The sequence below is a fragment of the Epinephelus fuscoguttatus genome, linkage group LG17 (genome assembly GCF_011397635.1).
Source record: "Epinephelus fuscoguttatus linkage group LG17, E.fuscoguttatus.final_Chr_v1".
Taxonomy (NCBI): Eukaryota; Metazoa; Chordata; class Actinopteri; order Perciformes; family Serranidae; genus Epinephelus; species Epinephelus fuscoguttatus.
Genome location: NC_064768.1, coordinates 5549336 through 5563077, shown reverse-complemented (window position 1 = coordinate 5563077; position 13742 = coordinate 5549336). Strand labels below are relative to the sequence as shown.

The 13742-nt window shown below is 41.8% G+C and overlaps 1 protein-coding gene across 3 annotated transcripts in view; it reads left to right on the top strand.

Moving 5' to 3' along the window:
- Positions 1-13742, top strand: part of mindy1 (MINDY lysine 48 deubiquitinase 1) — a 44087-nt gene that overhangs the window by 25581 nt on the left and 4764 nt on the right. For all 3 annotated transcript variants that reach the window (XM_049601573.1, XM_049601574.1, XM_049601572.1), the window contains exons 6-10: positions 3009-3073; positions 3280-3438; positions 5192-5294; positions 7117-7259; positions 7498-7692. In XM_049601573.1, coding sequence (XP_049457530.1) covers positions 3009-3073; positions 3280-3438; positions 5192-5294; positions 7117-7259; positions 7498-7692 — 665 coding nt within the window. The remainder of the gene's footprint in view (positions 1-3008; positions 3074-3279; positions 3439-5191; positions 5295-7116; positions 7260-7497; positions 7693-13742) is intronic.

Here is a 13742-nt window from a genome sequence, read left to right as displayed (position 1 = left end):
AGTAGATAATGGCTGAATTTTCATTTTTGGGTGCACTATCCCTTTAAGATGTATCTCTGAAACACTTCACTGATATTGTCACGTGTTTAACTTCATTAGTTGTCAAACTCTCTTTTTGTTCAGTCCATCTTTGCAGTGTAGGCAGTTGTTGCCAGTTCTGAAAAAAGCAACTTTCTCTGTAGGATTCTTCACCATTAAATCAGGCTTTCACACAAGGGACGTGCACGTGCATCTTCATTTGTAGAACAGCCAATAGGAGCACTCTCTCACTGAAATGACCTGTGATAGACAAAGTCTGCAAGTCTGTCTACAGCATGCTCAAAGGTTACCTTGGGATTTTTGCCACATGACGACAAAATAAAACAGCCTACCCAGCTCTTAGAAACAATTACTTTTGACTAAATGTGATTTCAGTTTGAATTCAATGATTAATTTGCCAAAATGATCATTGTTTTTTTTTTCCAGAAGTCTTCCTGTCAAAAATAAAATTAAATCATAATTCTGGTGTCCATTATTTCAGTCAGTAATAATAAATGTGTACTCACTAAGTAAATTATTCTGACACAGCAAATGCAAGTTAAGTGGTATTTATACTTCCATGTCCAATCAGCTCTGTACCTATGCCGTAACATACGCCGTAGCCTGACGTGCACATCCCCAGAAATGTGACTAAACGTCGCAGCCACACAAACCTGTCTATTTTTGTAAGCTGAAAAGATTTTCCTTTACTTTAACTTCACAGATTAGAAATAAATAGCATTTTAAGTCTTCATTCATTTGGCTGACCACGTATCCTGTTATGTGGGATTTATAACTGGGGGATGTAGGATGTCAAATCGACACCATACCTACGGCATAGACTCTGCATCGACGTAGAGACTTCCAAGGTGTGTTTTCAGTGGCTATAGATCAAAATTTCTTTGGACACAATTGGATAGACCTGCAACAAACTTGTCACTGTGCCTCATCTTTTGGTGACCAGCGTGGCCAGTTGGTAAATTAAACTTTTACTGAATCCTGTCAGATATGCAGCAAACACATTTTTTTTCTCAACTAAAGCTTCAGAGAAAAACTTAGTCAATATCCAACTAGCTCTGTGTCATTGCAGTGTGGGTAGATGAGCACTGTTTGCCCTTTCTCTGTGCTACCAGCGACTGGAGCACCATCTGGTGGCAATGGCGGATTGGCCATCGGGACGTTCGGAATGAATCCTGATGGGCCGGTCACCAAGTGGGCTGGTGTGGGCCGGTGGGGCCGGTCCGGTGGTCAAAGAAAGAAAAGAAGAAAAAAAGACTACTGAATGTCAAGCTAGTTGCTAGCTGTCAGTACTGCAATGCATGTCCCTCCCATGTTGTTTGTTTGCTGTTGAGATGTTCAGAGGGAACGTAGGTGTCAGTCTTTTGTTTTGATGCTTGGAGGAGGAGATAAGAGCTGCCTCCTCCAATATGAAAGAGGCCCTTGTTTTTCTTGAAATCTGATTGGCTCAGTCGAGTCATGGCAAACCAGGCTAGTTTGACCGTTAGACAGAAAACATGGATAAAGCCAGTAAAAAAAAGAAAGGGTGGCGCGGAAAAACTTGAATAAAAAAACTTAAATCTTCCAAGAAGAGGCAGCAAAGTGCTCCAAAATAACCGACCTGTTTGGCCGCGGCGTTGGTCGACGGGCTGAGGCTGCTGGTGTTGCTAACGACGGAGAAGGAGCTGGAGTTGACAGTGCCATAGCAGGTGCATTAACGTTAGCTAGCGTTTGTGAGTGTGTAATGTGCAAGGTTGGCTTTGGCAAATTGTGTATATCTTCTAGGTGTCCAGTTCAAGAGACCAACTAGCCTACTAGGTATTGCATTAAGTCATTATAGTTTAGACCTGTACTAAAAGAAAATATGTGCTTGCTTTTTTCCTGTGGATGCATGCAGTTAACATTAGATGATGCTCCCAGTCCCAACGACAGTGAAGCTGAGGGACAGACTAACCCCAGTCGTGATGAGGAGGAGGATGAGACCAGAAATATGATGGGTTCGATGTGAAGGCATAGCCTACTATTCATTACATTTTAGCCAGAGGAAAACCTTTTTAGTAGTGGGATTTTTTTGTTGTAGTATTAAGTTGACTAAAAGTTGACTATAGAGCCTATTGCCCAATTTATACCTCCTTAGTTCATGGCTGTGAGCCATGGAGATATAAACTGCGCTTATGTAATACAAGAGCAGGGCAGACAATTATATTGTGCATAAAATTAGATGCATTAGGATAGAATCATATGCTCTTATTATAAGTTAGATAATAAGCACAAAGCCATTTGTGGCCAATTCATTGTTGCATTTATTCTATAGTCTGGAATTAAGCAATAACTGCTGATTTTCTTATGCAGTTGATTCTGAGGACAGCGTTGTGTAGTGTAGTGTGTATAGTGTATAGAGGATTATATGTAGAAATGTGTGGGCCGGTGTGTTGGCGGGTGCACCTGAATGTCCCGGGCTGAATTTGTTGCCCAGTTTCATCTGCCTGGGGAACCCCCGCTGTCAGATGAGCTGGGAGCTCTGGGTGTTGAAGAAAGTGGGAGGTTGAGTATTGTTCATTTGCATGTACTGCCCACTCAACAACAACACGGAGCGGGTTGAAAATCGGCAAAGTTTCCCTTTGAGAGCAGTTTTTGTTTTTCTTTTGCAGAAAATAAAACATCCAATTTTTTCAACACTGACGTTATAGCGGATTCAACAAAACCTTAAACATATATTAGTTGTTTACAAAAATGCCTTAATGGTGTTTATGTTGAAGTCACTGTATCAGACTTGCCCCATATTAGATAAATGGTCGTGATTGGTCTGACCATATGAGAGGCAGACCAGAGCAAATAAGTTTGAGATCTGCAAACATGTTGACAGACCATCAGACCGAAATGATGGACAAAACTACTAAAAATAAAACCCCAGATTCACTACAGAATGTCATCTATTTTAAGTGAAATTATGTCAGATGTGATCAGCTGATGTTTGTGTATTTGTTGTGCAGGAGAGTGTGTGTTGTCTGTTACACCGAGAGAGAAGGCTGATGGGATGGAGCTCAACTTCCAACAGGTAAACACACACACACACACACACACACACACACACACACACACACACACACACTTTTTTTTTACTGTCTCATGGAAAACTAGGTGACTTTAACAATAAAGTTTAAGCAGGAAATCTCAAACACGTTCACCTGCAAAGTTAAACTAAAAGTGACTGTTGTTTTCCTGTGGAGCCATGATTGACATGTGACCCTGTGTGTGTGTCAGAACATGAGTGATGCCATGGCGGTGCTCCCTAAGCTGTCCACAGGTCTGGACGTTAATGTGCGTTTTACCGGGGTGACAGACTTTGAGTACACACCTGAGTGTATCGTGTTCGACCTGCTGGACATCCCGCTGTACCATGGCTGGTTGGTTGACCCACAGGTACACACACACACACACACACACACACACACACACACACACACACACACACACACAGAAGTGCACTGGTTCTTACTGAAGATCATCAAATATATGTAGTTTCATCAGTATTTTCGTAAAACAGCTGCTCACTGTAGTTTTTATTAACCAAACAGGAGGAAATAGTGATTTTGTTGGGGACTGTTTTCAGCAGTGGATTAATCCATACTTGGTACTTCAGTGAGGATTTGTATGTCGGATTGAGTCAAAATAAACTACAGGGGGGAGGCTGAACTTCCCCTAAAATTTTATAGAAGAAATGGTAAAATATGCACTATTGAATTTACATTAAAATAAGAATTTACATTGCATTAAACGTGCGCTAGGATGTGTTTAACATCATGACTATGATGTTCAAATGTCAGCTGTTTATCACCAGTTTTAAAATGCGACCTCCCTGTCATACATTCTTGTGTCCGCACGGTGGATGCGGAGCCTCCAAGCATTCCTATGAGACAGCGCTGAGCAGGTTTTTTTCATGTAGCAAAGCGAGACGGTCATTGGATAAATGCGACAAAATCATCACTTCCAGGGAGGCTTAGCTTCCCTGGGACCTAATGGAGCGGTAGGCATGATGATTGAAGGAACTGTCTAAAAGGCTGAACCCTTTGTGATGGACAGCGCTTCGTATTTCGAGCTCAGTCTCACGCGGATATTTGCGAGTGGAGTCTTCTGACAAATGCCGTCCGGAGTTCTTTATTTCCATAAGCGATATAGCTCATTTTCACTGTTTATACAGTACAGTTCAGGTGTTTAAAGCCATCTGAAAATCTTTGTGGTGTGTTTTGCTGTGGATCTATGGCATGAGTGTGGTTGAAAAACGGCTTCAATTAAATGTTCCTTTTATAAGTTACTGCCTCGCTACAATATGACAAATTTTATGATGTAAACTTAAAGTGAGCTTCCCCTGTTTGAAAGACCAGCAGCCGCCACTGACAAATAGATTTAAGATTAGATTCTAACTTTGGAGCTGAACCATTCAGTAGTAGCACCATTGGATTATATATACCATTAGGTTATTTACACAACACTGTCAGACCGCAGACAGTCTGAGTGGGTGGAAGTTCGCTGCAAAGATCAGCCTCTCATTGGGCGGAACAAGCCACCCGCTGAAGTCCCGCCCTACCACCTCCGGTTGCAGTTTTCAACACGTCCTTTACTAACTTTTGCGGTGTTTGATCTTGCGGGGATGTAGCCATTTTTCTGCCATGCTTCACGTCCTGTAGGCAATATTTTTGTGGGCGTGTTACACCAAAACCTGTTTCTCCCTGGCATTATTTTTGCAAGCGCACCGTTGCTGTGGCACCGCCAAGAATGATTGCGATTGGTTGAAAGAAATACAAGCAGCCGGGGCGTTTTTTTCTCCAGTCTTAAAGTGAGAGTCAGCCCAGCCAGACCTTTCTTTTCTTGAGAAAGGTCTGGTGAGCGAGACTAGAGCGCAGAGTACATTCAGGACAAAGACGGAGCAGCAGAACATCAGAGGCATTAAAAGTGAATGTTAACCATTCATTCTGCTGCGTCTTAAAGTTTGTATTCACTCCTAGCAGCTGCTCCTCTTATACACTGGTGTAATCTGATCAACTCTGAACAGATGGACAGATCAGTTATCCACTCTGCCCCTCACAAACTGCTGCTGAGGAAAGAAAGAAGTCATGGAGAGCCTCACCCGTGCTGCATTTACAGAGCCGTTTACTGATGCTTCTTGTGTGTTCAGAGTCCAGAGATGGTTGCTTCTGTGGGGAAACTGAGCTATAACCAGCTGGTGGAGAAAATCATCGACTACAAACACTCAGCTGACAGCAGCCGAGTCAGTGAAGGTAACACACACAAACACACACATATGCAAATATAAACATCAATATATACACATAAACACACACACTCTGCAGACAGCAGCCAGTGCAATGACTGAACACAAAGGCTTGATGAATCATGCTGAACAAACACCTCTCTGTTTATTTCTGTGTGTATTTATAAACTAAGCACAAAAAGTAAGGAAATTTGTGTGTGGTAGATCATTTCTTTGTTGTAACAGTGCTTCCTGGCAATAAATCTTATACCGTCGGAAAGCCTGTTTATTCTCCTTTTAAATGGTGCCACATTTGTAAGGAACATGCATTTGTGGGATGAGCAGCAGAGCTGAGTATGTGGGTTGCCCTCATGAACAATTTGTCTAATCTTCTCTACCAATGCCAAACATTTTTTTTTTGACTCTTGTTTGGTGGATTGGATGATTGAAGTCTGAAGAAACAAGACATATTGGCAATTTAACAATTTGTTCATTTAACAAAGAGGAACCGCAGCAGCGTGTGGATGAATCATACCTCCTTCTCATGCTGGTCACCAGCCTGGTCACACACTGCTGTGGGATGGCATCCCATTCTTCAACCAGTATTTGTTGCAAGTCAGCCAACGTGATTGTGTTGGTTGCTCTGGCAGAAACAGCACGCCCAAACTGATCCCACAAGTGTTCAATGGGGTTGAGGTCAGGACTGCTGGCAGGCCATTCCATCCTCTCCACTCCCAAATTCTGGAGTAGTCTCTAATAAACCCCGCTCTGTGGGGGCGAGCGTTGTCATGTTGGAGGATAGAGTTCACTCCCAGACTATGGAGATATGGGATTGCCACTGGTTGCAGAATTTCATCTCGATATCTCTCTGCATTGAGATTGCCTCCGATGATGACAAGCCTTGTTTTTCAGTGAGGGAGATGCTGCCCTAAACCATCAAATTGCCTCCACCAAAAGATGTTACTCCATTGGTGCAGCAATCAGCAAAGCGTTCTCTGCATCTTCTCCACACTTTGACCCCACAATCCAGCTGCCGTAGGCAGAATCTGGACTCATAGTTGAGCATAACGTTCCTCTACATGTTCAGGTTCCAGTGCATGTGTTGCTGACAACAGCGCAAACGGGCCTGACTGTGAAGGGCAGTCATGGCAGGCCTCCTGGCAGCCCTATGAGACCGGAGATTTGCTGCGTGCAGTCTGTTCCGGATTGTCTGGGCAAAGCCATCGGCCATATCGTCCTGCAAACCTGCCCACTGTTTCTTAGTGCTGACAGGATGAGGAAACGGTCTTCTTGGGGTGCCATCTTCTTGGGATGCCCACTTTGCAGCCTGTCTCTGAAATCCCCCGTTATATGGAACTTCGCCTTCAGTTTGCAGATGATACTAGGGCACACTCCAAATAATGCCGCAACTTGGTTTTGTGGAACACCAGGTTAAAGTTGCCCTATCGCACAGGCCCTATCCAGATCAGTCAAATGTGGTATGCCGATTCTTGGAGCAGACACCAACTGACCACTGTAGCAGGACCCATGCTTACAGGTGCTGAGATCAATAGCAACAGCAACAAAAACTGTTTGGCATTGGCAGAGAAGATTAGACAAATTGTTCATGAGGGCAACCGACATACTCAGCTCTGCTGCTCATCCCACAAATGCATGTTCCTTACAAATGTGGCACCATTTAAAAGGAGAATAAACAGGCTTTCCGACGGTATAAGATTTATTGCCAGGAAGCACTGTTACAACAAAGAAATGATCTACCAAACACAAATTTCCTTACTTTTTGTGCTTAGTTTATGTGTGTGTGTGTGTGTGTGTGTGTGTGTGTGTGTGTGTGTGTGTATCCCCTGCAGGTCTGGTTGCAGAGCAGTTTTTGGAGTCGACGGCGACTCAGCTGTCGTATCATGGTTTGTGTGAACTCAACACAACGGCCAAGGAGGGAGAAATCTCTGTGTTCTTCAGAAATAACCACTTCAGTACTATGATCAAACACAAGGTGGAACTACATAAACACACACACACAAACACACAAACACACCCTTCAGCACTATGAACAAACACAAGGTGCAGTTACACTCTAAAATTATTTTAGTTTCCTGACACCTGTACCTTTTGTCAATAAAGTTATGTTCTCTCTCTTTCTCTGTCTGGGTCACCTGTATCTGTTGTTAATAAAGGTATGTTTTCTTTCTCACTTGTACCTGTTGGTAATAAAGTTTTGTTCTCTCCCTCAGGGTCACCTGTACCTGTTGGTGACAGATCAGGGATTCCTGCAGGAAGAGGGTTTGGTCTGGGAGTCTCTTCATAATGTCGAGGGAGACGGAAACTTCTGCGACTCTGACTTCAGACTGTGTCATCCTCCTCAACGAGCTCAACCCACCACCAACCTGCCACCCAGCGCCCAGGAGCAGCAGAGACAGATTGACCAGGTGAGACAGGTCCACCAGGTGGACGTGACTGAGCTGAGACTATCAGTGATCGATCTGTTTTGTTGGTGTTAGGATTACCTGGTTATAGTGACAGATCTTCTTTGTTGGTGTGAGGACTACCTGGTTATAGTGACAGATCTTCTTTGCTGGTGTTAGGACTACCTGGTTATAGTGACAGATCTTCTTTGTTGGTGTTAGAAGTACCTGGTTATAGTGACAGATCTTCTTTGTTGGTGTTAGAAGTACCTGGTTATAGTGACAGATCTTCTTTGTTAGTGTCAGGATTACCTGGTTATAGTGACAGATCTTCTTTATTGGTGTGAGGACTACCTAGTTATGGTGACAGATCTTGTTTGTTGGTGTTAGGACCACCTGGTTATAGTGATAGAGCTTCTTTATTGGTGTTAGGACTTCCTGGTTATAGTGACATATCTTCTTTGTTGGTGTTAGGACTACCTGGATATAGTGACAGATCTTCTTTGTTGGTGTCAGGACTACCTGGTTATAGTGACAGATCTTCTTTGTTGGTGTCAGGACTACCTGGTTATAGTGACAGATCTCCTTTGTTGGTGTGAGGACAACCTGGTTAAAGTGACAGATCTTCTTTGTTGGTGTCAGGACTACCTGGTTATAGTGACAGATCTTCTTTGTTGGTGTCAGGACTACCTGGTTATAGTGACATATCTTCTTTGTTGGTGTGAGGACTTCCTGGTTATAGTGACATATCTTCTTTGTTGGTGTCAGGACTACCTGATTATAGTGACAGATCTTCTTTGTTGGTGTGAGGACTACCTGGTTATAGTGACAGATCTTCTTTGTTGGTGTGAGGACTACCTGGTTAAAGTGACAGATCTTCTTTGTTGGTGTCAGGACTACCTGGTTATAATGACAGATCTTTTTTGTTGGTGTGAGGACTACCTGGTTATAGTGACAGATCTTCTTTGTTGGTGTCAGGACTACCTGGTTATAGTGACAGATCTTCTTTGTTGGTGTTAGAAGTACCTGTTTATAGTGACAGATCTTCTTTGTTGGTGTGAGGACTACCTGGTTAAAGTGACAGATCTTCTTTGTTGGTGTCAGGACTACCTGGTTATAATGACAGATCTTTTTTGTTGGTGTGAGGACTACCTGGTTATAGTGACAGATCTTCTTTGTTGGTGTCAGGACTACCTGGTTATAGTGACAGATCTTCTTTGTTGGTGTTAGAAGTACCTGTTTATAGTGACAGATCTTCTTTGTTGGTGTCAGGATTACCTGGTTATAGTGACAGATCTTCTTTATTGGTGTGAGGACTACCTGGTTATAGTGACAGATCTTCTTTGTTGGTGTGAGGACTACCTGGTTATAGTGACAGATCTTCTTTGTTGGTGTCAGGACTACCTGGTTATAGTGACAGATCTTCTTTGTTGGTGTTAGAAGTACCTGTTTATAGTGACAGATCTTCTTTGTTGGTGTCAGGATTACCTGGTTATAGTGACAGATCTTCTTTATTGGTGTGAGGACTACCTGGTTATAGTGATAGATCTTCTTTGTTGGTGTCAGGACTACCTAGTTATGGTGACAGATCTTGTTTGTTGGTGTTAGGACCACCTGGTTATAGTGATAGAGCTTCTTTGTTGGTGTTAGGATTACCTGGTTATAGTGACATATCTTCTTTGTTGGTGTCAGGACTACCTGGTTATAGTGACAGATCTTCTTTGTTGGTGTGAGGACTACCTGGTTATAGTGACAGATCTTCTTTGTTGGTGTCAGGACTACCTAGTTATGGTGACAGATCTTGTTTGTTGGTGTTAGGACCACTTGGTTATAGTGATAGAGCTTCTTTGTTGGTGTTAGGACTACCTGGTTAAAGTGACACATCTTCTTTGTTGGTGTCAGGACTACCTGGTTATAGTGACAGATCTTCTTTGTTGGTGTTAGGACTACCTGGTTAAAGTGACACATCTTCTTTGTTGTTGTTAGGATTACCTGGTTATTGTGACAGATCGTCTGTCTTGGTGTCAGGACTACCTGGTTATGGTTTTTCCCCCAGAAACATTTTCTGGGGGAAAAAAAGTGCCAGATATTACAAATGCATTAATATTTAATACCAAAATCCAACATCATCCACTTGAGAAATACATTTACAGGAAAAAATGAACAAAATAATGAAGAAGGAACAGTACCACTCCATCCTCCAGCATCATGTAGTTCCATCTGGACTAAAACTTGTGGGTCGAAAGTTTGTTTTGCAGCAAGATAAATACCCTAAGCATTCTTTCAACCTCTGTCTGGGTTACCTAGACAAAAAAGAAGAGGAAGGTGTTCTTCGAAAGATGGTTTGCCCCCCTCAGTCTCCAGACTTCTTTCTAATTGAGCTTGTGTGGCACAAATTGGATTGATCAGTCAGAAAAGTGCATCCCGCAAATCAGAAGTCTCTCATTGATGAACTTAAGAAAGCTTGGAATGCAATTCCTGGCACATACCTTAAAAAAACTTGTGGAAGGAATGCCTCATATATGCCCATGCTGTTGTTAAAGCCAGAGGAGGTTACTTTGAAGAAAGCAAAGTCTAAGTGAGAAAAACCCAAATACCTGATAATTATAGTAAAAATGTATTCTGATAAGTGGTAGAGCAGACCCAGGGTTTAAAGTCTGGGCATCTCAGGGAATTGCCAAAGTAGCTGACCTCTACAATGACAACTTGGTTTTTAGTTCATTTGAGGAGCTTGAAGCAAGGTATGGGATTACTGCAAAACATTTCTTAAAATATTTGCAACTTAGAAGCTTTATCTTGTCCAAACAAAGTAATAGTTTTACAATCCCCCCAGATCCACTCTGGAAAAGTACACTTTGAAGTTTCTATATTCCAGGGGACAGATCTCCTTATTGTACAAGCTCCTTGTAAGCAAGTCTAAAGCATCTCCACAAAACTTACTAGAAGCATGGAGGACAGATCTGCAGGATAATCTAACAGAGGAGGAATGGTCAGATGCATGTACTCTAGCTCAAACTCAATCAATAAATACAAACTCCAAATTATTACAATATAAATGGATAAGTAGACTATATATAACACCGTCTACATTGCACCACTTTAATCCCAACATACCTGATACCTGCCTCAAATGCAAACACCAAAAAGGAACACTATTCCACTGTATGTGGGAATGTCCACAAATTCTCACATATTGGAGAAAAGTCTTAGATCTGGCGAGCCAAATCATTGGTGAGGATGTGCCCTTCAACTTCATGGACTAATATATTCAAACCTATAGCCTAGATACTACAACATCAAGGCCTGTGTTTTTTTTAAAGTCTATTTTTGCCATACATGTGCCTTGTGTGTTTTGTTGTTCTCTGTAAAACTCTGAAAAAACCTTCAATAAATACATGTTTTTTTTTTAAAAAAAAAAAAAGGTATTCTGATAAGTGACTCTTTATATAATAATCATGTTTGTTTTGTTGCAAAGTATACCAATGACATTATGATCTTTTTTTATACAAATTTGATCTTGCTTCCAAACTTTTGGCCTTTAGTGTATGTTAATTACAACGGAGTATCTTGGTCTTTATGACACTTAATATCACTTTTTTCTAAACACATTTTGGAAAAAAATATTGGCAATCATTTCAAATGTATCAATATTTAATTTAAAAAAAGCCAACATCATCCACTCAAGAAATACATTTACTGGAACAAATGATCAAAATAATGATTTAAATCACCAATTATGCGATCTCAGAAAAAAAAAAGTGGATGCGTTTGCTGCGAACTTCCAGCAATTGTTTCACACAGGTTTAATACACGTTGTGTCAAAGTATTAATGCTATAAGTCATATAAAATGTCTTCTGTTTACTGCAGAGCTTATTTTCTTCCTTTTTCAACGGTATGGAAGCCCTAACCTGACAGAAAATTAAATAAATAGATAAAATGACAAAAGTAAAAATACTTACAAATGAAAGCTGCAAGCAGCAATGAACTGGCCCTCGCACCTTCGCGCAACTTGGGGGCGCAATGTGTATGACAAAACATTGTCATATAGATGTGTTCAGGGTGAGACTATTATCAAGCATATGAAGTGTGGTGCAGATTGGACCATTTACTCTAAAGTTATAGCAATTTCGTGTTTCATGGCGAGACATTAAAACCTGATGCCACGCAATGCCCACACCATTCAGTGCTGACCCTGAAGAATGCACTAATGATATGTCATGATTTTGTACATCAGATATAGACCACAACATGTAAATTTCACATAAATAAAAAGATATATATCTGAAAAGAAGTACCTCCTTCCCAGTAGGTGGCGCTATGAGTAATACCAAATATTGGCATATAGATGTATTCAAGGGGGGACTGTCATCAATCCTGTGAAGTTTGGGGAAGATTGGACCATGTATGCTGGAGTTATAAACTACTTCCTGTTTTGTGGCAGTACACCTAAGTTTGACGCCTTGCCACGGTCACACGGTTTGACGAAAATTCAAGCTCGTAATAACTTTTCTTCTTCAAGGTCTTCTGGTGGGACAGACCAAGGTTTGAAGTGGATCGAATAAAATCTCTAGGACTAGTCTGCCAAAACTGACCACAGAATTCAAAATGGTCGACTTCCTGTTGGGTTTAGGCAATGGGTCTAAGAGACTTTTTGTGCATCTGGGCATGATACATGTGTGTACCAGTTTTTGTGCATGTTGGTCAAAAATGCCACAGGGGCTACTCTTTAAGATAAGATAAGATAAGATACACCTTTATTGATCCCATAATTGAGAAATTCCAGTGTTACAGCAGTCAGTGAGAAAGAGTCAGATTAAAGATTTCAAATTTAAACTCAAACTTAAATAACTAGGCATGCAAATAAGTACAAAAATACAAGAGACGGTGATAAATAACAATAATAATAATAATAATAATGATAATGATAATAATAATAAAAATAATAAAATAATAGGAAGTGGATAATAATGAGCAGCAGTGAATGAAAATGAGCAGTGGATCTGTAATAACTTTTCTTCTTCAAGGTCTTCTAGTGGGGCAGACCAAGGTTTGAAGTTGATTGGATAAAATCTCTAGGACTAGTTTGTTAATTTACGACTCCTGGAAATGGCCAAAATGCACCAAAATTGCACTGTAAATTCAAAATGGCCGACCTCCTTGTTGGGTTTAGAGAATGGGTCCAAGAGGCTTTTTTTTTTTTTTTTGTACGTCTTGGGATGTTAGACGTGCCCACCAAGTTTCGTACATGTAGGTGAAACCGGCTTTACGCCGGAATTCCTCTGGATGCATGTCCGTTGCGGAACGGCTGCGCTCGTTATCCGCTGCGTGCTCCGCTGTCTGTCAACACCCACCGACTGCGTTTGCTGTGAGGAGCGGTGTAGCTCTGCTGGACAGCGGGAGTCACAAGGACCCACGAGATCTCGCAAATTCATGCATAATCGCGCGATATAACAAGATGTAGTTTCTATAAACAGAACCACAAAACCAGAGGAGTAGTAGGAAGACATCTCGGTGCACCTCCATGATTGACATCTCTTCGTCCATGGTGTCAACGGGGTGAAATGACATCTGAAAACCTCTGACCTGTTGACTTCAGGCCTGCCTCTGCCCATTATGACGTTTTCAATGTGTAGTGCAGGGAAATATGATCTGCTATGAACACTGTGTATTTTATTTTGAAAATTAACCATAAGTTTTATTTCTGTGCACGACTTCCTGCCCCGCACGATCTGCTCCGTGCTGAATTGCTGCGTTGTGCTCCTGCGTCCTGCGTATCTGTTGCGGAGGGCTTCGGAGTGCCGCAGCTGTGATAGAGCCGGAATGCAGCACAGCCGCAGCTGGTGGAAGCACACACACTGACTAGAATTGAAACGTATCGGCTCCGTTGCTGTTCCAGAGCGCAGACGCAACCCACACGCATCTGGTGGAATTTGGGGGTTAAGGGCTGCGTCGTCAAAATTTTGTAGGGGGTGCTACTGAGCCATTTTTTTGCACCTGAGTATGCGACCCTTGAAATATTAAATTTCGCCAGATGTGATATATGTGCAAGGTTTCATGAGTAAGCCCCCCCAAA